We start from the raw sequence: 27,963 nt of genomic DNA on the forward strand, positions 1-27,963 counted from the left end.
TTAAGCCATAGAAGAATATTTATTGACATGGGAAAATGTTAACAATATACCTCTATATGAAATATGCAAGATACAAAACAGTATATACAGTTTAATACCATTTTTATGGAAAGAAAAATAGCCATATATACAAAATCATGCATAGGAAAAAAATAGAAGGATGTGCATACCAAATGTTAATAACGTTATCTCTAGACAGTGGAATTACAAGTGGCTATACAATTTTCACAATAAATTTTACCTGCCTTCCAAAACAGTATCTGCTTCAAGCTATTCTTTCTTGGTTGTGATCAATTTGATACAATTTCTCTTCAAATAGGCTCTGTATCATGACCTATACCTCCAAACCATGCTGCTGTTCCCATTTAAAAAGGAGATGCTACTAGCTCTTTCATACTGGCATATGGAGAGTATCTTTAACTAACACAATATACTATAAAATATGCCACAGTATAGATCTGGCTATAGAAAATTATTATTTGGAGAATTTGAAAACCTTCTAAACGAGAGAAATTTTAAATAGACAAAAGGATACTATAACTAGTTAGGGGTCCATAATGAAGAGTGAAATAACTCAGGTTCCGTAACTGGAGACTTTTGGATCTCTCCTTTTTACTAGCTGACTTTTGGCAAAGGATATTAGAGTTTTTTAGTCTGGAAAAATGTGGTTAATAAAAGAAGCAAAAATAAGTTGTTGGTTTTTTTTTTTTTTTAGTAAGGGAAAATGGGATCAGAGATTAAAAGGTTTTCTATAAAGACCTAAATAAATGTTAGATAAAACAGCTAGGAAGAAATTCAAATTTGGTGTTGCAGAAAAATTAACTCACATTTTTCTGTAGCACCAGTTCTTCCTGTTTTTTATCTTCTTTGACAGGTTTTCACATGCCAAAACTGTGACATCATTTTAATGTTAATTAATAGCCATTAAGTTCTTTATTTTAACAGCTAATACATAAAACACACTTTTTCATGGAATTTGAGGTAAATGTTTTAAATAAATATGGGTTACAACAACTAGACACACTGACAACAAATGTAATTTAGATTTTACCTCTCAGAATCCATTCTAGGGTAAAGCAGTTTACTAAATTCTAATTAAAAATACCAAGTCAAGATGTTGGATCTCCTAAAAGTAAAACATCAGAGAACAGGAAAAAAACCAATGTGTCCACTTTTGTTTGATGTTTTCCATGCTCCAGCACCATTCCAAACTGCTTCTTTATTTCTGTTCCCTCTCTTTGGAAGAGAATTTCAGGCAAATCTGTGACTAATTAATAATTTTTAATAGTTGCTTATAACTATTATCTGAAAGGGAATAGTTAATGACTTATAATTCCTCACAGATAAATTTATTTTCTAAATGCCTAGTGGTAAATTGTACAACTTGCAAATAAAAAAAGCAACTTTTATAAAAAAAAAACTGATGAAAGGAAGATTTTATAAGAATGGGGGGGAAAAAAAGAGGGATTTTCTCTGTTTTTCCCATCAAAGATTCGTTCCTTCTCTCCACAAATCATGGAGTTGAGAAAGGTAGCTGGAGCAGGAACAGGAAAAGTGCACCACATTTACAGAACTACACAACACCTGTCACTCTGCACCAGCGGTGTTCTGCCACCTCTGTGCCATTCCATAAACGTCCCAATAACCTAGCACAGCTGAGGCACAGTTCTAATTCCTCAGTGAAGATCACAAGAAGACTTCATCCAGGCTGTTAGAAGAAACCAGACTGTTACACCGATGCATTTCAGCGGTGGGAGGAGACTACTGGCTCACCCTATTGATTGCTTAACAGTACAAGAATTAAACAAAAAAGGAGAGACTAGAAAATCACTTTGAAAATTCACAAACACCAACTTGCAACAGAAAATTGAGGCATGACACTTCAGCTAACAAATCTGTTAGATGAATTATCACTTCAGCACATTAACTGCAGGTGTATACTCCTGGATTTTCACTTAATCCATTACTCCATGATGAACACTATAAAATGAAAGGTGACAGATTTATGAACTAAAATCACAAGAAGAAACTCTTGAAGATCAATCTTCAATGAGGCCCTACTCCAATAAACCATAAAGAGCAGTAAAAGGTAATACTCACTTAACAAAATGAGAATCCCAATGCCGAGATATCAGGTACTTATATTCCTCTAGAGACACTTCTTCCCCACCTAACAAAGGCACTTGACATGTAATGATATGCACAGTTAACTCAGGTACTGCCCTGGGCAACTGTTACCTTTCTAAAATTAGATGCAGTGGTGATTAACTTCTAATTAATCCTTCTGAATCAGCCTGAAACACACATGAAAATATCACAGGTTCTCTATTTTGGCAGATGATATAACCAAAGAACAAAAGATATGCTGGTGTTCACAATGAACTGGCTGACTTGAACAGTCCAGGATTCTCTCTCTGCACAATATATTCTTGGATGACTGTGGAATTTGTATATAATTATAGGCAAATTAACCTTTCATATAGTTTCAGATGTTAATGTTCACTCCTCTTCTTGTCTTTCCTTACTTTTTTGTTCTTTCCCAAAGCCTTAGATGATTCCTCCTGAAAAAGACATAAATTAATATAGTATCTTCCTACACTTAGGAATCTTAAATATTCATACAGAATATGCAGAATAGTGAAAGTGTAATTACTTCCATTTGTATCATCTTTCCGTTTTACAGGGCTCTTTCACTTACCACAGTCTATTTTAATATTTCCAAAACAATCAAGGATAATCAGAGAAAACATTTATCTCAGTTATCTAACATTTATATTTGAGTAATTTCAATATTATTTTTAAGTTTATTTTTTTGGGGGGCTTCCCTGGTGGCTCAGACAGTAAAGAATTTGCCTGCAGTGCAGGAGACCCTAGGTCAGGAAGACCACCTAGAGAGGGAATGGCTACCCACTCCAGTATTCTTGCCAGTATCCTTGCCTAAAGAATTTTATTATTTTCTGTGAATGTATATATTTTGGCCATGCTGCACAGCTTGAGGGACTGAACCCATGTCCCTGCAGTGGAAGCCTACAGTCCTAACCACAGGGCCCCTAGGGAATTCCCCTTAACATTTTTTAATCTACTGTTCATTTTCCAAAGTAAGGCAGCAAAATTTAAATTAAATATGAACGTATCTGAAATATGAGACAAAAACCTCAAAGTATAAAAGAAGAAGGCATCTAAAGGCATACCAGGGAAAAGGGGATATACTTTGACACTAACAGAGAATATTAGAATTTTATGGATGTTTAAAGACCATCCAGTTCACTGTAGCATTAGCTACAACTTCTACGGGCCTCAATTTTAGGGAGTGGAAACTGATTGGTCTTTAAGGTTTTTATAAAACCCCATGAATCTATGAAATTAAGGTCTGAAGAGATGAACCAACCTGCCCAAGATCACACAACTAATCAATCACATTGTTCTCACCAAAACCTAAGCCTCTAGTTTCCTAGTTCAAAGGTTCTTCCAATATACGTCACTCATTCTAATTCACTCTTAATTTTCTTTTTCAATTTTTTCGTTCAATTTCACAGGCAGTAGTGAGAACCTCTCTAGATATAATATCAGTAACCACTTACCGGTGAACTTGTGTAGTTCTTCTCCACTAGAATGTTTCTAGCACAGTTGTTGATATGTTTGAAGCGATCTGGTCCTAGCAGAATCCCTCCATACCAGCGTGATACCACCACCATGACATTTCTCACATTCAAAATCTGTTATTTTCAGAAGCACAATTATGTATAGATATGCACAAGTACAAATGTGAGTTTTAAAGAAAAATGAAAAAAAAATGTATATATATGAAATTGCACATAAAATTTCCCCCTGACTTTAATGGCATAACCATGAGTGAGCAGAGTGAGATGAGTAACAACTGAGGGGACAGATGTTAGAATGAGAAGGGAATTTGGAAAACAAACTCTGTGGTCCACAGTGTCCTCAAATTCCAAACTTGGGGGCCACCAGTCAGAGTGAAGGGGAGGTCATGCAGTAGGTTCCAGTTCTTGGTAACTTCAACCAGAACAGCTGAGCTTAGGCAGTTTTCTACTCCTACGTCAAACAGCAACATAAAACCTGCTTCTGAACAAACTGCCAGACAGAGCTGAGGCTGTATGAGTAATCGTTGGTGCCTACCAGTAAGGGCTTCCTCAGTTTGACATTTGTCAAATGTTGCCCTTAACATGAAGGCCACCAGTCTACAGGCCTGACCCCCCCAAAGTTCCTATCAAGGGAAGGGCCTGGTTAGAAAACAAACTTCTACATACAATGGCAGAAGAAACTATAGCAGATACCTTAGGGGAAAAAACCAATCCATTCTTAAAATTAATGAACAATCAATGATCATCAGACAGATGAAGAAAATCCAGCAGCATGAAAAGAAAGGACAAGATAAACAAACTAAAATGGACAAGGAGAAATTTAAGGAAGAAAACATCTGAAAAAAGAAACTCTAATTAGTATACTCAGAAAAATTTTAGAAGACATTGCATTCATAAAAGCAGAACAGCAAGCACACTATGAAAAGGGAAAAATAGAGAACAAGAAAGAACTCCTGGAAAATTAAATATGGTTGCTAAAAAAAAAAAATTTATTCAACAGAAATTTTGGAAGACAGTTAAGAAAATGTCTCAGAACATAAGCAATGAAATGGACAACTTAACAAAAAAAGAAACATTCTGGAGCTATCCAGAAGTCCAATATCCAACCAGCATGAGTTTTACAAAGACAGAACAAAGAAAACAGAGGAGAGGAAGCTGTCATGAAGAAAAAAGGATAAGTTTTTCCAGAGCTGAAGATAATCTTCTATTGTCTATCACTGGAAGAGCTTGAAAGCACAGCTGCTGCTGCTGCTCCTGCTCAGTCGATTCAGTCGTGTCCGACCCTGTGCGACCCCGCAGACGGCAGCCCACCAGGCTCCTCCGTCCCTGGGATTCTCCAGGCAAGAATATTGGAGTGGGGTGCCATCTCCTTCTCCAATTGAAAGCACAGCACAAGTTATTAACCTTTTGCTTTCTGCCCCATATCCAGTGGTTAAAATTATCTCTCAATCAATGTTTAAAAATTAATTACTAATAAAACCAAATATGGCTCATTACATATCATGTAACTGTTTGACTTATTCCTAAATGGAGCTCTGTCTGGTTGAGAAATTTTATGGCTCACAGAACAGGACTGGCAGGGTTTAACTCACACGTACCTCCATGAGATGGAGAAGGCGCCCACCAGCTGCTGTTTCCCCGTCATCCTCACAGTCCTGTAAGAAGGTCTGCTTATCCTCACAGTATATTCTAGAAACCCATATAACAGTGTTATACTTTGAAACCTTGAAATACTGTAATAAAAGTTATACCCCTTCATACTTGTTGCCATCAATTTACTTCCAAAATTAGCATATTTATTTTAAAAAATCTTTCTTGATATACATTGGTTGTATTTTCACTGATGATTTACTATCCAATATGCTTCCTTTTTTATATTCTGGAAAGCTAAAATCAAGAGTACTTCCTTTGAATCAGAAATGCTACAATTTCAGAAGGTGAGCTTACACATCTGACACTCTCTCTGCTTCAGTTAATCTTGAAGCTGAGATTAGAGAGAGTAGTCACTAAAAAATGTTTATTGAGTCAGCTATCTGAATATTACACGTAAGAGGCACTAACAAATGGTATAAAGGAAACAGGTGGTATACTGTCATCAAAGAGCCTAAGCTCTAGTGAAGGAGACAAAAAGTACATTAAAAAAGATGGAGGTGAAAAAATCAACCTAAGTCAATATTTTATACTTTTCTAACGTCTTATTCTAGCCACAAAGCATTTATCTTCCCCACTATAAGAATTATAAGATTTATTTTTCTCCATAATTTCCCCCTGGATAGTTATCAGTATCAGAAATAAATCACAGAGTTTTTACCCATTTAAATTATCTAGAAAGTTAGCATCTAGAATAATAAATAGGGCTACACTGTAGTTGAATAAGCTTGGCAAGTAAGTAAGAGGTATAAAAAGAAAACAGTGCCAGTTAAGATATGCCATCTAGTGGATTTTTTAGGCCCCTTTACAAATGGTAATATTCTATTTAGGACTAAGTAAATATAGCAAAGATTATCTTTCTAGCTATTGTGATAAAAAGCCAAATACTACCTTATCTATAAACCTAAGTCAACTTTATTAGTTTTATTATGCCAATCATATTCATTCATTCATTCATCCATCCATCTTTCCATCTACCAATCCATCTATTCATTCATTCACTCAGTAAATATTCACTCAGTAAATATTTACTGCCCAGTTCGATCCCTGGGTTGGGATGATCCCCTGGAGGAGGAAATGGATGATCCCCTGGAGGAGGAAATGGCAACCCACTCCAGGGTTCTTGCCTGGAAAATTCCACGGACAGAGGAGCCTGGCAGGCTACAGTCCACGGGGTCACAAAGTGTCGGCTAAGACTGAAGCCACTGAGCACGCGCGCATGCACACACACACACACTCTCTCTCTCTCTCTCTCTCAACCAAGCTCACCATTATTCAGAGTTGGCCTCATTTCAAGAAGAGAAAGTTAGTACTATTCAACAAAATTTTATGTGGCAAATTTAAGGTAAAAAGGAGTCAGGGATTGACTTTAAGGAACAAAAGAAGAAATTGAACTATAAAAATCAGTACTAAAAAAAAAAAAAAAAAATCAGTACTGTTAGGTTTTTGTTTTTTTTAAAAAGAAGTACCATGGACATTTTCACTAACCCTTTCCTCACATGCCAGGAAGACAATGATGCAGCATCCGATACCTGTGTGGACCAATGGCCTGAAGAGTGCCCCATAACTCCAAAGCAGGAACACAGCCCCAGAACCAGGAAGTAACCTTAAAAGGACCCTAAGCATTCAAAACACACAACACAAAGTCCATGGACCACATACAAGTTATTTCTTTAACTCCCACTGGAGTCCTTTAAGCCTCCACTTTGTGCCTTTTTAGTCTTCTCCGACACACAATTCTGACAAGCTAAGCTCCTTCATTCCCGAATATCAATTATATAAGGGGGGATTTGGAGGGGCTGCTATATGCAGTCAGCTGACATCTGTGAGAAGTGATAGCTGATCACCATCAATATGCAAAAATACTTAAGTACTTAAACCTGGGGCTTGAAATACAGTATCTGGCACATTGTTTAACTTTTAGATAACTTAAAATCAGTATCATGTCCAGTGACTGTTGAAGGGGCAGCCACACAGCCATGTATTAATAGGAATAACAGAGATAAATAACACTAAATTCTCAAGTTCAGCTCTACCACTTAACAACGATGTGATCTTGAAAAAGTTCACCTTTTTACAGTGGCACAGTCACTTAAATAACTAGAATTAACTCATGTAAAGTACATGGCACAGAGTAGGCACTCAATAAAGATGCAAACTAAATGAATGGTACCTATTAACACTTTCACAGCACGTTCTAACCACCGAGAGCAAGCACAGTCTAATCTCTCCTTTTTATATTGATGACCCTAACTCACTAAAACACCAAAATTCTACACCCTGATACTCTAATAAGTAGGGAAGTATGTAACAAGTAGGTTTTTGGAAGATTTGGCATTTAATGGGATGTGACTTAGTAATATTAAAAACTCACCAATCAAAAGTGATCATTCTTTTTGAGTTTTCTGAATTTTAGATAGCCTAGATTTTACAGATAGTGTCAATCACATTTTAAGTTTACACTGAATTCCTATGTCTATACTCTGATCTATTTTAGTCCTAAACTATGTTCTGTTAAGTCTGTATAAATTTGAATATTTAAAAAAAATACACCCTTCATCTCTTTACAACAAATTTTGCAGAGATTTGTATAAAACCTTCATACTCAAAGACATGTAGTGAAAGAAGCACTCTAAATTCACTGCTAACGGGAGCATAAATTGGTTTAAAAAAAACTTCAGAAAAATTTTGGCAATATGGATTAAGAATTTCAAAAATGTTCACATTTTTTGATAATTCTACTTCCAGGAATCTATTCATTTTTTCCTTTTTAACTATACTTCTGCTTCATTTCATAAAAGAATATCAAATAACCAGAACCTATCCTGAGGAAATAATCTAAAAAGTACACAAAGATGTTCACGGGACTATTCTTTATAATCGTTTTAAAAAATGAAAAACTAAAACAAAAAGGAAATGGTTAAATAAATTGTGGTATGGAGCCTCAGACAAATATTATAAAGCCATTAAAATAATGTTTATAAAGCAATTATAACAACATGGAAAAATGCTTTTATTATATTAAGGAAAAACCTGGATACCAGAATGAAGCATTAAAAAATAAACTTTGCATAGAAGAGACAGAAAACATTTCACAATATCAGTTACACTGAATGGCAGAGAGTGAACTTTTCCTTTTTTTTCTGCCGTTTCCAAATATTTTACACATGATTATTACTTTTACAATGGAAAAAAAAACACAAAATTGTTCTTTGTTTTAAATCATGCATCTGTTTCCCCCATTTTTTTTTTTTTTAACAAACTGCACATTCCTAAAGTTGTGATGATCACTTACCGGTATGCATAGATGTTGTGGGTGGCACTAGCAATTTTCTTATTCTCATACAATTTGGCAAGAACCATTTTCACCTTAAAAGCAGAAACAATATAAATAAACTGATATATATATTTTTTATTTGCTCTGTAAATGCTAAAAAAAGTCTTAAAGCATATTGATATACATACTGTTGAACTGAAATTAACAAACAGTTATTTACAGAATCAACTACATTTTGAAAAAGCCATTTCCAAAGTTTTCTCCTCATTTTAGGGGCAAAAACTGAATTACTCTAATTGGTACAAAAAATAGTCCTAGAATTTTTGAGCACCAGTTTTCAACAAATATCTGAGCAGTAACCATGTTCAAGGTACTTGCACATAAGAAATCTTCCCCATACTGTAGAGAAAGTTAAATGAGAATATGAGAATTTCTAGAAATGGCTCTGAAAATTTACCAGCGTGAGAGGTGCAGAGTAATGGTATGTTTCAAAACTTATGAAACCAAAACTCTCCCTGGAAGAAATAAGGTTCAGAGAGGAGGTAACAAGAGCCAGAACTTGAAAGATAAGTGACAATTCTGCATCAAAATGGAGGAGTAAGGTGGGGCAAGAAGTCGTCATTCCTTCAGAGGGAACAGCATGTACAAATGGACCAGATTTAGTAGGAAGAAATAAATGCTTAAGTTTAACTGGGGGCTTCCCTGATAGCTCAGTTGGTAAAGAATCTGCCTGTAATGCAGGAGACCCTGGTTCGATTCCTGGCTTGGGAAGATCCCCTGGAGAAGGGATAGGCTACCCACTCCAGTATTCTGGGCTTCCCTTGTGGCTCAGCTGGCAAAGAATCTGCGTGCGATGGAGGAGATCTGGATTTGATCCCTGGATTGGAAAGACCCCCTGGAGAAGGGAAAGGCTACCCACTCCAGTATTCTGGCCTGGAGAATTCCATGGACTATACAGCCCATGGGGTCACAAAGAGGCGGACATGACTGAGCAACTTTCACTTTGGGCTTCCCTAATAGTTCAGCAGGTAAAGAATCCACCTGCAATGCAGGAGACCCCGGTTTGATTCCTGGGTCGGGAAGATCTCCTGGAGAAAGGATAGGCTACCCAATCCAGTATCCTTGGGCTTCCCTGTAGCTCAGCTGGTAAAGAATCCGCCTGCAGTGCAGGAGACCTGGGTTCAACTCCTGGGTCAGGAAGATCCCCTGAAGAAGGGAAAGGCTACCCACTGCAGTATTTTGGCCTGGAGAAATCCATGGACTGTATAGTCCATGGGGTCACAAAGAGTCAGACACGACCAAGTGACTCTCACTTAGCTGAACTGGAACTTCAGATAAACTACAGTTTTTTTTATTGTAAGTATGACCTATGCAATAATGTTTATCTGAAATTCCAATTTAGGTAGGTATCCTGGCAACCTTAGCAGGGACATAAAAGAGAAAGGTTCAGAAATAGACCAACAGTTTTATGTAGCTCTGCCTTAAGAGTATGAATGTAATGACAGATGTATCAGCATGATTAAAGCAGGGTCATATCACAGTGACTTGTATAACATGTTTGAATTTCTCCTTGTAGCCAAAGGAAATCAGCAAAGATTATTGAGTATGTGGGGGAAGAGTGACACGTGGTCAGTTCTTCCAGAAAAGTAGTTGGCAAGGGGCACAGATGAAACGAGGTAGGGAAGACTGAGTTAGAGACGGGGAGGCCAACTTGGATCAGAAATGATGCAATCTTGTGCTTCTCAGACTCAGATTCCTGATTAGTAAAATAAGTAGACACTGGCCTCTAAGATTTATTTCAGCTTTCAAAAATTATGATTCTATAAGTCTAAGTGACTATAATCAGAAATGGAAAAGGGATCCAGGATGAAGAGATTCCGAATAGAATGTCTAAGGACTCTAGCAACATGATTATAAGTAATGGCCAAGGGCAAAACAGGCTTTCTGAGAGAAAAGCCCAGAAGCTTACACCAGAAGCTCTTATCCTGACCACAAATCAATGAAGAAAAAAACTTCCTCTTCCAGAGTCTAACAAAGAATGAAAAGGCAATGTGGTGCAAAAAATTATATTCCTATATATAGGGCTTTAAAAGAACTTGGACAGACCAAAGGGAAGAAGACCGATGCTTACTCTAAGAATTTTCTGGTTAATTTAACTTCATAGGTGTACTGAAATTGTCTCTTACATTCATAAAGTTTAGGGTAGATTATAGCATGGAAAAAGAAAACAATTCTGCTGAAGAGACTAAGAAAGACAAAGACCTCTGAATACCATTTCTGACGGAGAAGTTTCCCAAATGATATCCTTTGGTGGTTATCAGGTCACCTAAAATCAGAAAGCTGAAAGGAAAAGGAATTCAGGTTGGAAAGACTGGGCTCAACCAGTCTGTCTACTGTCCCCCTACTTGGGTAACAACAAATCAGGCTAGGTTTTACAGAACTCCCATGTGATAGGACAAATGATTTTTTAACAAGTAGGTAAGCATCATAATTTTCTATACCACCACAATGGGTTTTTCTTCTTTGAAAATCCATTAGTTAAGCCCTAATCAGAGTCTGCATATAATTTTGAAAGCAGTGATCAACAGAAATAAATATTCTATGATTCCCAATAATGTGGGGGTAGAAAATTCAGCAAATAATTTTTATCTTGAATGAAAATTAAAAGCAAAAACAAATATATTATTGCAAAACCATCTGCTTCAATTACTTTGGTAAAACACCATCAAAGTGAACTGGACACAGCAAATTTACCTGTTTGGGACAAACTACTGGAGCCAAGTGTGCCTGAAAAGTACTTCTTCGGTCTGTAATAGGAATGCCATGATCAATTGGAGGTAACTCTTCTATTTCTATAAATGTAAAGAATTACGTTACTTTTTAAAATTCTTACATACAAATACTGAAAAACTGGCAAATGGTATAGTGGAGGGAGTTAGGAAAGAGATGTAAATTACATGGTCAATCAACTCAAATAACCAATACTGGTTGTCTATTAAATTACAATTTTAAGTAAAATGTTCCCCCAATAATATCCTACATTAAGATAAAACTACTTGACTTATAAATGCTTTTCACCTGCTAAATGGTCACCCAGTGAAAATGGCAGGTTGGCACGCAAATCCTGGACTGTTTCGGTAGTATAAGTTGGCATAATATCTAACTTTTAAGAGTATAAAGGAGTCCTGAGACCAAAAAGATCAGCTAATACGGAGTATTTATTCATTTTACTATTGATGGACTTCTGGGTTGGGAAACCTATGACTTTACTTTGTATAGCTGTAATATAATGTCTTCTGCTAATAAAACCGTTCCTACTTCATAGGATTGAATTAAATATATCAATAGTACACCATATTGGTAGTCCACTGAGTACTTGATTTCCCGTTATTCTGCCCTTTAAACAAGCTTAGGAACAATTAATTCTTTTCCATTTCTACCAGTCAGTTTACCTTACAAGTGATGAAATACTTCAACTAATTGATATAAAAATATTTCTGGAGCATTTTAAATAACTTGCCTCAAATCACTGCTCTGGTTTACGGCAGGACTAGGATAAGAAGCCAGGTTTGTGGAGGATGTTTTACCTTCCCCCCAGGTGTGTTCTCTTTTTGAAAAGATTGTGACCACTGTACTGGTACACTACTAAGGTCAATATGAACTGGATGTGATTTATTATGACTCTGATTTTCACTCTTGTTAAGAATGAATCTTCATTCTCTAAAGAAATCCTATGCCAAATCCACAAATATGTAAACGAATAAAATGGGAGCTACTCAGAGTGAAGCAGGGGCAGGTATCCTGGGTCTTCTCCCCCTACTCATTCACTTCTTTATCCTTTCTCTTCCACTAGCTTTGAGACAATATGCGAGAACTGTAAATTTTCATTCACTGTTTAAGAGGTACTATATCATAGCAGAGGAAACTCCCTATCTTCAAAGAAAATGAACATTCTCTCTGGTCTATCATGTTTTTCTAAGACACTGGAGGAACTGACGATATCATTCAACATTTTAAAATACTAAAATGGAACATACTTTCTGATAGAAACACAGAGCTAATTTATCACAGCAACCTATTCATAAGTTGAACACTACTCGATTATGAAACAAATTTGTTTGAGTAAAAACTAAAATCTTAAAAGCATTTCACTAGCTTTAATTCACTGGTTGCACCTCCAATTACTGTATTTATATTTGTTAGCACAGACTAAAATTTAACTCTGAGCCATCAGTAGATCTAAGATTTTAAAATAAAAATATATAAAAAAATAAAAATAAAATAAAAATATAAAAACAGGATATGAATTGAAAACATTGACACAGCTTTCTTAGTTTCAATTTCTCCCACCACTAATTCAAAACTCTAACAGCAAAAAAAAAAAAAAAAAAAGAAAAACTAAACTTCTATTTTTGTCCTCACTATTCTGATAGACTTTTTAGAAAACACAAAAATGACCAAGAGGCAGGAAAAATATAACCCAGTTCTCTGTAAATTAATAAGAATTCCTTAAGATGTGACAGTTTACTACATTTCTATACCATTCCAAAAACAAATCCTAGTGCTACCACCCCGTGCTGTGCTCGTCACTCAGCTGTGTCTGACTCTTTGTGAGTCCACGGACTGTAAGCACGCCAGGCTCCTCTGTACATGGGAATTTTCTAGGCAAGAGTACAAGGGTGCATTGCCATGCCCTCCTCCAGGCGATCTTCCCAACCCAGGTCTCCTGCATTGCAGCTGGACTCTTTACCGCCTGGGCCACCAGAGAAGCCCAAGGATACTGGAGTGGATAGCCTATCCTTTCTCCAGGGTATCTTCCCAACCCAGGAATCGAACTGAGGTCTCCTGCATTGCAGGCGGATTCTTTACCAGTTGAGCTACCAGGGAAGCCACATCACTACTGTCCTCAAAATAAACTAGTAACATTCACTATACCTGTTCGATTTTCACTGACATCAAAATCCAAAGTCTTAACTTGATTTTCTGGTTGACATGCTAAAACAAGATCATCTTCACATTCAACATCTTCCTCTTCAGTTTTCTTCTTTATGTCTGGGCCTATGTGGATATGAGACATTATGAGTGATCATAAGACAGTAAAAACTGACACTTAAAAAACTTTTTAGTCTCGATCTCTAAACATCAGTCTTCAACAGAAGGAACCAGTGTTCCTGCAAGTGGCTGTCTGTCTCCAGGATTGGGACAAGGAAAATGTAAGATGAGCTGGGACATCTTGTGATTGCAGAGAGTAAAGGAATGTTCAGAAAAAGATGGGAGCTTATAAAAAGAACACAGGAGCCCACCTGCGAGCACTCTGAAAGGCCAAACCTGGAACAATTTGAGCAACAAAATAAAGACAGTATGGAATTTTAGCTCACTAAATAAAATGAGTTCATTCTCATGTAAATAATCAAATAAATGTGGAGAAGAGATATCTTGTTTTCACAATATAATTCAAATTAACCATAGCAAGAAGGAAAGAAAGAAGTGAGAATCACCATATTGTTACAACACTATATTGTTTATAAATATTGTTGGTAAGATACACTAATAGATACTAAAATCAGGGGGAGGGGGGATGAAAATTTGAAGAAGGATAGGGTATTAACACAGTCTCAGAGTATCTCCCCCAAGAGACTTATCAACGGTGATAATTTTATATGACAATCTAGATAGACCATGGTACACAGATACTTGGTCAAACACTATTCTACATATTTCTGGAAAGGTGTTTCTTAGATGGAATTCACATTCCAATCAGTTGACTTTGGGTAAAGCAGATTGCCCTCCACAATGCAAGTGAGACTCATCCAGTTAAAGTCTTTTTTTTTTTTTTTCAGGTAAGGTCTTAAAAGAAAAAGGACTGACCTCCCCAGACAAGGAGGGAATTCTGCCAACATAAGCTTTCACAGCCTTGAGTTTCAGTATCATTTCTTCTCTAGGTCTCCAGGCTGTCAGCCTACCTTGCAGATTTTGGACTTCCAAGCCTCCATAATTTTGTGAGCCAATTCCTTAAAATCAATCAATCAACCTCTCCCTCTGTCCCCAACTTTTCCTTCCCCCACCTCTCTCTATAAATGTTGAGTTGGCCAAAGAGTTCATTTAGGTTTTTCTATCCCATCTTATGAAAACCCCAAACAAACTTTTTGACCAACCCAATACATAGATACACACACACACATACATACATACATACATAAGACACACACATTTTATTGGTCTGTTTCTCTGGAGAACTTGATTAATATAGTAACTTTATAGTAGAGTCATTTTGCATTAACCAAGGGATCAAGGTAAATATCATCAATAATAAAGCATATTGATATCATTAGCTCCTTGATATAGTACATACACTATGAAGGACACAATATCATTTCTGTCATATTTTTGTCAAAATGCCTAGTCTTACTCCAATCATGAGAAAACAATGGACAAACTCAAGGTCATGAAAGGTCATAAAAGTCAAAGAAAGAATGGGGAACTATTTGTAGACTAAAGGGGAGTAAGGAGAAAAAATGCAACAAAGAATCCTGGACCAGATCCTAGAACAGCAGAAAGAACACTAGTGAAAATATTATTATTATATTTACCGATGTTTGCTTTCTGTTCTTGATAATTATACTATGGTTATGTAAGATGTTACTCAGGGAAGCAGAGTGAGGGATACAGTAGTTATTTCTACTATTTTTGCAAACTTTCTGTAAGTCTAAAATTAGTTCAGAATTTTTTAAAGTATAAATAGTTGTAAATAACTACTTCAAGATTTAATACTTCTACAGTAGAAAAAATAAAATAATAAAGAATAAATACATACTGAAGATTAGTAGTAAAATAAAAATAAATTACTTGTCAAGTGGGTGCCCTGGAGAAGAAAATTCTCATGAGATATCCTGAACACTTCCATTTTAATATGAAGTCTCGAAAATTTTTTATTAAAAAATTCCAAAGAAAATTTTTGAAAATTATAAATTATACAACCTAAATCAGTAACTCAAAAAAGTGAAGTGTGGTGAAACTAAATTATAGATATAGGTGGGAAAGGGAAAACACCATATTAAAATAAAAAATGTAAAAACCTTCCTAAGAGGTGAGTGATCCCAAAGTTCTGGAGTTCTAAATTTCTACTGGTATACATAACACTTCTGCAATTATCCCACACTCTAGAATGGTGGATTGGCAAAAATTGATTTTGAGACCACTCTTCTCAGATGCCCTGAAATGCCACAAAATCAGAACATGAATCATAAAAAGTCAAGGAAAACACTTCAAAAAATACTGTCCCATGATCAGAATATCTTCAGACCATTTATCTCTGATTTTAATGGAAGCAGTAAAAAATACTTCTATAGAAAAACTGTAAAATGCTCTGAAAAAATATGTGTTTCTATCAACTTTAAATGTATACTGATTTTGGTAAAGGAATCCTCAATAACTGGTTTCCTGTAAATAACCTTCTAAAAATTAGTAAACAGACTATTGAATTGTTGTTCTTTCATCCTTCTTCTCCCCAAACTGAAAATAATTCTATCAGTGATAACAATAAAACTCTATTTGGAAATAAAATCATACTCAGTGATTTTCCTCTCTAAAAGGCTTTTGTAGTAACTGAAAGCAAAGACTAGCAAAGTAAACAGAAAACATAAGAAACTTCTATGTTGTTATATACTTATGATTCAACGAAAGAATAATAATAGAGCAAAATATTAATTTTCAAATGTTCTGAAATTAGTGGTGATGGCTGCACAACTTTGGAATCTACTAAAAACCACTGAATATACATTTTAAAAGGTGAATGATCATAGTATGTGAATTCTATCTTGATTTAAAAATCAAATTTTCAAAGTCACTTTTTATACCCTAAATATTGGTCAATGTGTTTTCCAAAGTTCTTTTTCTATAGACATTACACTCATTTGAAGCTAATGTCTAACTTATATCAATAATGCATAAAGAATGTTACATGGTTAATATTGCCATAGAAAGCAAAGGTTTTTGGGCAAACTTCTTTAACCATAAAATTCTATCTCTGTAAGAGCTTATAGTAATCTGAAACCAAAGAGGTTACACCTTACTGAAAGAAATAACCATACTTACATGAGTAAAGAACTTTTCAGAGAATATATTTTATCATGTAAAACCATAAAACAGCATATAGATCTTTATTAAAAGTTTCAATGAGAATATATACATGAAAATTTAGTTACTGTAAATTAAAAGAGCAATGATAATATTTTTCAAACCTACCTGGTTCTGTCATCTGAGATTTTTGTATTAGGACATCTCTTATTTTCTCCACCCACAGGTAAAGAATACTTTCACCAATATTCTGGCTAAACAAAATTCAAGGGAAAAATTGTTATTAAAAAATTCCTTCTCAAATTCAAGACAATATAGACATGTTTATACTCTAAGAAATTAAATTATATCTAGCCATGTGTTTTTTTTCTTTCTTTCTGCCTTGCTGCGCAGTTTGTGGGATCTTAGTTCCCCAACCAGGGACTCAACCCAGGTCCTTGTAGTGATAGCTCCAAATCTTAACCATTGGACCGCCAGGGAATTCCCTAGCCTTGCCTTTTAAAAAGAAACTTATAAAAACATGAGATTTACTAACATTTGTAGATGAATATTTAATACATCAATATTAAAAATCCCAAATGACTCCCAAATTAACACTGCTTACTTAAAATAAGTAGAAGAGCTACAACCAAAGAGGGGAAAGAGAATTTCTGAACTTGAACGGAATTAAGATAGATATAAATATGATTTTGTTTCTGTCAGTGAATATAATTGTAGTATTGATGCCCAGTCATTGCTTGCTTTCCTAAACTTTTTGAACAATTTCAAACCACTTATTTCATATACTTATTTCAACAATTAAGAATACAAAGCATTTGAGAAACTCCCCAAGAAAGTCAATTTACAAGACTAAAAGACAAGCAATGCAAAGTTTTAGATTCTTGTTTTCGACATAATATTCTATTGCCCGAATTCATTTCGGTTCCAAAGAGCTGTCTGGCTGCATCAGATAATTAAATCCATCTCAAAGGCCCATTGAGAAAAAGAACAAGTCACAGTTCTTTTCCACAGAGTTATGTTAAATGATGGCAACAGCAAGTGTCTATTTTTTAAGGAATGATACGAATTTTAGATGTGTTAATATGCGTGTTAAAGGAACTCACCAAACCACTTCGTAACACCTTAGCCCTTCCTCTAATAGTTGCTCTTGAAACCATTATCTCTCTTTATCACCACTCATCAACACCCAAAGGAAGCTTTCAAAACAAGCACACAGGAGAAAACAACACTGCTTTCAAATAACTCTGTACCCTCAAACACTCCCACCCCACCCAGAGCTCCTGAGTGCTGAAACAACCCTCTGTGCTCTCTGGCAACCTGTCTTAAGAGAGGGCAAAAGTCAACTCGAAAAGTTTTAAAAGTTAAGAATGTTGGTTAAGTTTCCTTTAAACAATTCCTACTCCCTTCCTCTCTCCCCCATAAAAGATTCAGAGGTACAGAGACAGAGAAAGGTAAAATGTATTGAATATATAATATACTAAGCCCAAAGTACATGATATATTGATATAGCAACACATTAATGCTCATAATTTTCTAATAGAGTAGGCTTTATTTTCCCATTGTACAGATGAGAAAGCAGACCTGGAGAGATCAATTAACTTGTCTAAGACAGTCTTATAAGCAATAAGAAGTCCAGAGCGAGAATGTGAATGCAGACTTACTCCAGAGCTCAGGTGGCCCACATCACTTTGCTCTCCTAGCAAGCAGCTGTGCCCTTAGGCAAGTAAGACACTTGAACTGCCTCAGTTTCCCCACCTACAAAACAGATTTACAGCATCTTGTCTTACTTTACAAAAGCAGTCTCTTTTCAAGTGGAGCTGTCTTAATTCACTCAGCAGATCTATAAGGGCCTCGCCTACACACCAAGCACTATGTGCAACCCTGAGGGTATAGCAGTGAATGAGAAAACTGGGTCCCCTGTCCCAGTGCTTGCAATTACTGTTCTTAAAAATGTATGCTTTTATATGTAATTCTTTCCATCTCCTAACCCCATTCTACTGAATTCATCACATCATCATCATCACCAAAAGTAGTAGCACTATTATCCAGTTTTTATTGAAAGCCTACTATATATAAGATGTAGAAAATGCTTGGTTACTTCACTTAATCTTTACAGCCCCCTTTGAGACAGGAAAATAATCCCTCCGTGAATACATATTCACATTCAGATTTGTTATTTTTGTTAGGGGATTTTGGGGGGAAGGGGCGGTGGAAAATGCCTTAGAAGAATTTCTGCAGTTAATAACTAATTTTTCCAAATAATAAGGAAGACATTAAACCTTAACTCCAAATTTCCTCTCCTCTAGCCCATGGCTTCCTGAAGAACAATATACAACAGCACTCCATCTAACATCATTTATTGACTGCTTCCTTCATCCCTAGTATTTAACTAAATTTACTGACATCCAGTTTAAGGAAGTTGTGGTAGATGTGAAAGGTTTCCTGAAGAAAATGAAAATTCTTTCCCTTAGACCCCCAAGTTCTATCACTGATGGTGGTTTGGGTGGTGTCATTGTTTCTGCTTTTTTGTGTTTTCTCTCACGACAGTGGTTTGTAAACCCCACCCCTCCTTTTTTTAAAGTATAGTTGATTATTCACATCTTTTAAATACAAACTAGGATTTGGTGGTTTTCAAACTTTTGCCCTCACTGTAATGAAATCTCTCACAGAACCAAAAACAAATTAAAACAGACAAAATCTGGAATCTTCCCTCCTGTGCCCTTCTTTTCCCGCACCCCAATGGTCCTGGAGGAAGTTTGCTGAATCCTAAAAATCGGTGCAAAATCTGAGAATACTCATTATATGGTGAGATGCTAAGCTTTTATGCACGAAATTGTTATGGTATAGTAGCTGAATATAAAAAGTCTAGAACAAATTTGTTTCAAATTGAATAAAAGATCAACTTGGATTAAAAACTGATATTTTAGTAGAGACATAACTGTGATTAAATATACTTAAATAACTATAATCCAATGCAGAACGATCAAGACAAAGTCAAGTTACTTGTGACTCTCATTTTACCCACGGCTCTAATTTTCATACCTTTAATTCTCCAGTATTTATATTTGTTATTTAACGGTAAAGATATTCACTAAAATGTACTACAAAGTTGCACGACCTCAAACAAATCACTCAATCTGAGTTTCCATCATCTCATTTTCAAAACGACAAAACTAGATGAGATGACTCTTCTGACAAGAACAACAAAAATGAGAGCTGCTATTACAGTGCTGAAACATATCACATGGATTATGTCACTTAATCCTCACAATGATATTATTCTATTATCCTCATTTTACAGATGAGAAAGAGGTCACATTATTTCAAAAACTGACCCCAGCCCATTGTTACAGATTTCAGAGTTGCCCAGCTAACTACTTCTTAGCACAGTTTGAGAACATATGTTAATTCCTATTTACTATTAAAAAATAAATGGTTTACTGAAATTTGTCCAAAAGACCTAGAGCCCTGATATCTAATATGAAATGGATGCAAGAAATGTAAATTTTATAACAGCATTATTTATCCTGGTTCAGCCTAATGGGATGGCATGTCAGTTTCATGTGATTAATAAAAGCATTTTCTTCTTCAAAAAAAAAAAAAACTGACCCCAGAAGCCTGCCCAAGGCACCCTTAACATCAGCTTGATTAAACTTCAGACAGGCAGAGCTTCCTGACTCTAGGCCGTGACTTTGTTCTTAGAGCATTTTCTTTAGAGAACTTGTCATTATGAATTCTTCTTTAGCTCCTTTGGGATTATGGATATCTTTTTAGAAGCTATGGCAGCTTTAGAACCAACCAGTGTCCTTCTCAAGGACCTGGGAGCCATTGCTTCTGAAATGCAGTCATCAAGGAAGAGCGCCCCTGCTGCCCAGTCTCTGTTGGAAGGAGCATCTAATTACTGATGAGCCACGATCTGCACACACAGATGGCCTGACCACGGAGAAACACTCTTGCAACCTCAGGAAGAAACTTAATGGGCTGGACACTCTCTGATCAACCTCCCCCCAGCATTCCCCAGTACTTTTCTACAGCTTATCCCAGCCCTCAAAAACCTTGCTGTCTTTTGTTTCAGCCAGCTGAGTTCAGACTGAGTTCTGCCTCTCTCCCTTGTTACAAGTCTTGAAGAGAGTATTCCTCACCTATTTAACTTGGTCTGGTGCACTTTCTGCTTTGACAAGCCTCATTCTCTAAGTTCCAAATCTAAGACTTCATGTGATACATCAAACTGTGAAGAGCTGTGGGAAATTAATCATTTTCTTAGATTTAAAAGTAAATATTGTTGAAATGAACTATCATAAATTCAAATTTTTAAAAATTTTAATCTTTTTCACTTTTCTATTAATACCAAGTGGTATAATGTTTGAAATATTTTTTAAACCTGTCATTTACCTTTTGTTTTATAAAAATCATTATTTTCATATATTCAAAATATCCATGTTTAAAATGCAAAATGTTTAAACAAAAAATAAGGTATGATAAGCAAATAACTCTACACCTACCCAATCACCAAATTCTAGTTTATGCTCTTAAGTATTCCTCTAACTGACCATTCTTCTCCCCTGCATTCTTGTTGCCTCAATGAAGATCTCCCCTGTCTCCCTCTTAGTTATTGACTGCTACTCCGATGGAGTCCCTTCCTTCAGACTCTTCACTGCCTACCCTCCACACTGCCACACGGATCTGATTACATCACTCCCCTGCCTAAAATGCCTGGAGCCTACAAGATAGTGTCCAAGCTCCTTACCCCAGCTTACAGGTTCTTTCTTCTTACACCTATATCAATTCCTATCCCCAGCATATCAGACTACTTGCTGAACCCTGCAGTTCCTTCTATCTGAAAATCTCTCCCTTTCTGATTATCTGCCAAGCACCACACCTTCACAATGGAACCCTCCTTTACAACCTCACCACATGCCCAGAGACCTCTAAAAGGAACAGCACTTGGTACAAACCTCTCAGCAATTACGTCATTATAGTGTATTGGTACACATCTGTCTTCATTCTTAAATTCCAAACTCCTAACAGAGTGCTAGCATATAGAAAATACTTATAAAATGTCTACTGGACAAGGCTGTTAGCTTTCAGACTTCTTCCCTCCTTGCATAAAAGAAAACATAGTTCACCTTCTTATCTAGGCAAAAAAATATTTCAGCAGTCAAAATGATGCTAAATAAATATGAAAATCTTGATAATGTTACAATATTTAGAACATAATGAAACTATAAACATTAAGGACTATATTTATACATTTAAAATGTTTACTTTTCAATGACCAATAGCATTTCACTTGTTGCCCCCTGCAGGGATTTTATGGAAAAATATCATTAAAAGTTGTCACACACAACTTTAAGAACAGAATCTACATTTCTACCTAGACCACATGTGTGAAAAGAATACTATTGGACTGGGGTTATTTTCAAGTGCTTTCAATAAAACAAGATGGGATGAACCATATCCTATCTTCAGAACAAACTGCTTTGTTATTTCTGATCCTTCCTAACTCTCTAATAGCTCAAGAGAACTAGCTAAGGAGAACAGCAAGTTGTGCCCTATAGGACACTATCTCTTAATAAAGGGGGCACTTTGGGGTAGAAAAAAGGCAGATGGGAAGCCATTTCAGAGTGCATGACACTGTGCAAAATAGAAGAATAATTTCACTGATGAATATGACTTAACAGGATGGAAGGCAAGTGTGGGAAGATTTTCCAAGAAGAGGAAGTGTTCAACACCATCAAAAGTTACAGAGGCCAAATAAGATAAGAACTGAAAAATGATCATACGATGTACAATTACGACATCCTTGGTTAGCAAATCTGCAGTGTTATTTATCTTATTCTACTTTAGAGGGTACATTGGTAAATAGGCATAAATAAAAGATTACAGAAAGAAGTTTTTTGGGGGCCCAAAAGTTGGAATGACCAGTAAGATCATGGACAGAAAACATTTCATTGAGAAAACATGTAATATCTATATTTTGAGGATGATGGGATCACTAAATGGGAGCATCTCCCACTGATATCTCCTGTTCTAGGTTACTTCTTGAGTCAAATGTAAACCTAGGGACTCAAGGAAGACCACACTACCTCTTGGTAGGAACCAACAGAATCAATTCCATGAAGACTTAGCATTTTTAAATTTAATATTCTGTGAGGAAAAGAAACCTGGCATTGACACAAAGTGGGTTTTCTCACTGTGCCAGTTGGGGAGGCCACCTAGAGCATGTAAGACAATCCTTATCGGTTCCCAGATTACAGTAAAACTGATATTTCAGAACATTATTTGTTGTACTAAATTAATGTATCTCAATACAATTCACCCAAATCACAGAAACATCTTCTCCAGACTATTGCACAGCCTCCTAACTGATATCCCCAATGCAGTTGCTCCCTTCCAGTCAGTTCTTCACCCAGACACAGAACGGGGTTTTCAAAATGAAAATCTCACCACAGCATCATACCACTTCTCGGCTCTTCTTGGCTTCCCATGGGTCTCAGGACAAAGACAGACACTCAACCTGGCCTACAGAACTCTCCATAACTTCCCCTGCTTATCTCACCAGGTTCCTTTCCCACCCTGCTCCCTTTTCCCCCAACACCCCCTCCTTATACCACCATTATTTTGTGTCTTCATATGCTCCAAACTCCTTGACACAGAGCCTCTGCACATGCTGTGGCCTTTCACTGGAGTTCTTTCCATTTAAGTAACTCAGCTCCTGAGTCAAACAAGCCATCTCTCACCTACCAGGGCAGGTCTTATTTCAAACTCAGGTAGTACTACACATAATATCCTTCTTTCAAACAACTTATCACAGCTGCAATCTGACATTCATTTTTACAGTTATGAGTAATATCTCCCCTACCAGCAAATTCTAAATGCTATGAAAACTGGGACCATTTCTGTTTTTGCTAATTATATATATCCAGGATCTAGTATAATACCTGCTATGTAGTATCTGCTGAATGAATGAGTGAAAAATACAGTATATTATCAATAGACTCTCAGTCCTATGGCCTAATACAAGAACATTACCATTAACAGTACAGGTAGTTTAAAGAATAATTATGCTTAGGATTCTGCTGTTACCAGTTTCATTCAACATAGCCTATGAAAATATCAAAATAAGAACAGTGTCTCTGAATTTACTTTCACAGCTAGCTAAGTGTTTTTATAGCTATTAGTTCTAAATAATACTTTTGTTTTTGTTTCTAAATAGAATTTATATCAAATGCATATATAAAATTATATAACTAATCTTTCAAGGATTCTTCAACTGGATTCTTTTTGTTAATGGAAAAGCAGCTTAACAAAAAGTCTACAAAAGGGCCTAACATATCACAGTTCCAACAAAGCCGATAACAGAGTCACTAACAGCATTGTTTTTAATCATCCATTACTTACATGTATATTTCCTCAAGGCTATTTGATAAATCTGCCCGTTCTTGCCCTTTAAGCCAAGGAGCACTAAGATTAAATAAAATAAAACAAAGATGATTATGCAAAGACTGTGTTTATATCACAAAGAAAAAACACTGATTAATCACAAACTGATTTTAAGTTTTAAAATTTTTCTACTTTGATCAAAATATTATTTTATGTTGTATAAATCTTGGTACAGTTCCAAAAAGGTTTCATTTGCATTAACTCATTTAGTCCTCCCAGGAAACCATGATGACACCAACACCATCATTATTCAATTAAAATATAGTTTAAAAGACGGGGGAGTGCATAAGATACCATAAAATCTGCCCAAGTTTACCTAAGTGGCAGAATATGTTTCAGAATCTAAATTTCCAGATTCACAGTATTTGCCACACAACCACAGTTCCCAATTTTTTCTAACTGATGTCCCAAAAAACAACTCTAACAAATAAGTCAATTGCCACATGACTGTAAATCAACTTTTTCTGAAAAGAGCACTTGTGTTTGCAAGCTTTCTATAGTAATATCCTTCATTTTCAATGAATAAAAATGAAAAATTACAGAACCATGAGTGATAACAGACTTTACTGCTGTGGTTTTAAAACACTCATACAAAAGATAATTTAAAAAATAAAATCTATAAAAAATGAAACAAAAAGATAATCCCACTGGTAGGTAAAAATGTTAATAACTGAGATTTAATGCAGTTCTATCTGAACAGATTTATACAGCTTAGCAGGTCAAGCAGGCAGGGTGATCAAAGGTTAATTGCAGTCTACAGGTCATGACTCAGTAAGACTACACTCTGGCTACTGAGAAGATGGTTCCTCAACAACAAGGGCAAGGTAAGTACCACAAGCACCATGGGCAATGCCTGGAAGGAGGTTCTCTTATGCAGAGCCATGTCAAGGAACCGGGGAGGTCATGGGAAACAGGTTAGGAGTGACTACAGACCGAGGTTTCTAGATTACTAGATTGTCTAACGAGGAAGATTTCCTTTCCCATCTCTAACGACATTCTGGAGCTATTTTATCCCCTATGAATCCCTTGATTCTTTTATACTAAGTGGCAAACGTCAGTGTGTTTTTACATAATTTAATTTTTAAATGTAAATACTCTACATGAAGTCCAACGTGTTTTTAATTTCTATATACATTTTGACAAGGTAGTCTATATAAACACAAGGTACAGTACAAACAATCTTTGCAAAGTACAACTTTTTATAAAAATATAAATGTAGAAATATAGCTTACTTCAGTTGATAAATAGGTGGAGCTGTACCTGGGTACTCATTTGGTAGCATCACCTACAAAGCAGTTTAAAAACAAACCTGCTTATACTTCATCGTGGTTCAAAAACAACAACATTCATAAAGCCAGTCACCAGACAGATTTCTAACTTGCCAAACTAAGACACAAAACCATTGTTTTATCAAATTTCAGAAGTGAATTCCCTCCTCACATTTATGCTTCCACCTTAAATATGTTGTTAGAGTTAGTTGCTCAGTCGTGTCCAACTCTTTGCAACCCCATGGACTGTAGCCCACCAGGTTCCTCTGTCCATGGAATTCTCCAGGCAAGAATACTGGAGTGGGTTGCCATTTCCTTCTTTAGGGTAAATGTGTTGTTAAGATGATGCCAATTTTTTAAGGAGATTATTTGCAGAGAAAGTATAAAAGCAATTAAAATTAGAAAAAGTGGGGTCAACAAAGACAAAAGGGAAACTGAAATAGGGTCGTTATACCCCAACCCCGGATGACGAGGGTGGCATTATAACATGTTCCAGGTAATTTTCTTAAGAAATTAAAAAAAAAAAATCCTACCAAATACTATTAAAAAGCTAACACTTACTAGAAAACCCTGCATGTTTCTTTTGAAATCAGTATTACTATAAAAATGAATACTGATAAAAACTCAATTTGGCATCTTTTATGTTGGAAGTATAGACAGTCACCAAAGAATAAGCATTAAACACAAATCCATAACTGATCATTTCATGTATGTGTCCTAACCACAACTGACTCCCAATTAACAAAGAAATGAGTTATCTACTCTATGAACCATCTAAATTACTAATCTAGTCTTTCTTGGAAAATGTTAGCCATCTTCCCAGGTTTATACCCTCTTCTACTAAACGGAGAAGATAATGAAAGGAAGTGAAACTCGAGTCTGCCAAAGGAAAGTGAAGAACACTTAAATAACTGGCAGAGGAAAGATCGATATTATCAATGAAAGCATTACTGGAGAGTGACCTGAGATGTAACTACCCATACATTTGGATCATCAGTTGTTAACAAAAGTCAGCAACAAAATGACAAATCAGAACAAGTCACAGGACAATAATTAGAAGAATACAACAGTAGTCAATAATACAAAGTCAATACTGTAACTGGAAAACGGCTGTAGGTGAAGAGGAAAAAATACCTGTAAGCAAAGTGTCCACTTGGGGTCATCTATATCGTCGCTAATTCGAATACAAAATATTTTGGCGCAGTCATCAATGACACACCATTCCTCGCCATATATAGCAGCCATTGCTTCAATTTCCTCATTCTGAAAGAGGGTGATGAGGGGAAAAAGTCAAAAATTATTTGACTACCCTAAAAAACCTGAGTCTTCCTTACTGCTTTATAAGGTATCTGCATTTAACATAACCATCTTGGGTGAAGGAGCCCTAAAGGAAGGACACCAAACATTTTCAGCAACGGGTCAAAATGTCCTACTCCCTGGGTACCAGACTCTATAGCAACGACGGGCACCAACCTTGCTACTACATCCCTGTGCTTTTGACCACTACTGAGCCAAAATATATATGCACTCCTATATCCTGCATGAGATTCACAAGTGAAAGGATGAACGTATCTTCTCTGCTCCACCTTCTCTTTTTAACAGGTAACCCCTCCCACCCGCCTCCCAACCCCTGGACCACTCCTACCTATTATATCTGCCTATACTTATATTACTACTGCCTCGCTCCTGCTTTGTTTTGTTTTGAATTTGGCCACGAGGCTGGGTGGTTGATGGGGTTTTTGGTAATCAAATCCTCGAAACGTTTCAGAAATTACTCTTTGGGTTTCAGGTTAAGAATAAAACCGGATCTAAAGGTAAAAATGGGGAGCAACGGATACTTCCAACTTTGTATGATCTGATTTTGTCCTTAGGGCCCATTAGGAAAAGCTTCAATAGCGCCCACGTGAGCCACGCGCTAGGGGTAAGCTCAAGCCCAAGAGCAGAAGATCTACGGGTCCTCAGGGGACTCCAGGGTCCGTGTTATTATTGCCCCTTTTGCAAACGCAGGAACTGGGATCTTTCTTAAGTGGCCAGTCCAAGGTCACCCGGCAGAGACAGGCCGGGGAGCAGAACCCTGGTTTCTGCCTCCCGCCCGGAGCTGCTGAGTCGCGTGCTGATGGTTGACGATGGCATCCAAGGCAGGTCCAGCGCGCCGACGCCCGGGAGCCGCCGGCGCGAGAGATGGGCTGAGATCGAGCGCCGGGAAAATAGGACGCGGCTGAGCGAATGGCGCAGCCTCAGCCCCTGGAGGTGCGGGCGAAACCGGGGGTGGCCCCGGGCAGAAGCCCCCTCGGTCGAGGAGGCCTGGGGCGGCGAGAAGAGGCCGAGACGAGCCTGGAGGTCGGCGCCCCGCCGGGGCCTCACCTGCCTCTGGTCGCTGCCTGCATCCCCCTCAGCCATGTGGCCCCGGGAGCTGCCGGGCGGCCACCGCCTGCCCAGGTCCGGAGCGCGGGGGCGGGGCGCTGCGGCAGTGAGCTGAGCGCGGGCTGCAGCGAGACCCGACCCGGAACCGCAACCCCGCCACGCCGCGCGGCTCGCCTCTGCTTCCGGGTTGCGGGCCTGGTGGGGCTGGGGGCTGTCACGCTAGGGCTTCCTCGCGCCAGCTTCTCCCCACCTCTTCCGCCGGGCCTCAGGGACGCAGTCCCTC

At 37.0% G+C, this 27,963-nt stretch overlaps 1 protein-coding gene across 2 annotated transcripts; it reads right to left on the reverse strand.

Moving 5' to 3' along the window:
* Positions 1-27,838, reverse strand: IMPACT (impact RWD domain protein). 2 transcript variants are annotated; one of them, XM_043444281.1, is made up of 11 exons: positions 27,681-27,838; positions 26,451-26,579; positions 25,281-25,333; positions 24,007-24,069; positions 16,774-16,859; positions 13,465-13,587; positions 11,284-11,336; positions 8,548-8,621; positions 5,201-5,291; positions 3,582-3,716; positions 1-2,561 (listed from the first exon to the last, which is right to left on the reverse strand). In XM_043444281.1, exons 1-11 carry the CDS (start codon positions 27,714-27,716, stop codon positions 2,493-2,495), a joined length of 912 nt encoding a protein of 303 aa, XP_043300216.1. In that variant the 5' UTR covers positions 27,717-27,838; the 3' UTR covers positions 1-2,492. The 2 variants fall into 2 exon arrangements, with proteins under 2 accessions (XP_043300216.1, XP_043300215.1); XM_043444280.1 differs by having other exon boundaries at positions 11,284-11,381.
* Between the last annotated feature and the right edge of the window lie 125 nt (positions 27,839-27,963).

The sequence above is a fragment of the Cervus canadensis genome, chromosome 23, assembly GCF_019320065.1.
Source record: "Cervus canadensis isolate Bull #8, Minnesota chromosome 23, ASM1932006v1, whole genome shotgun sequence".
NCBI classification, from domain to species: Eukaryota; Metazoa; Chordata; class Mammalia; order Artiodactyla; family Cervidae; genus Cervus; species Cervus canadensis.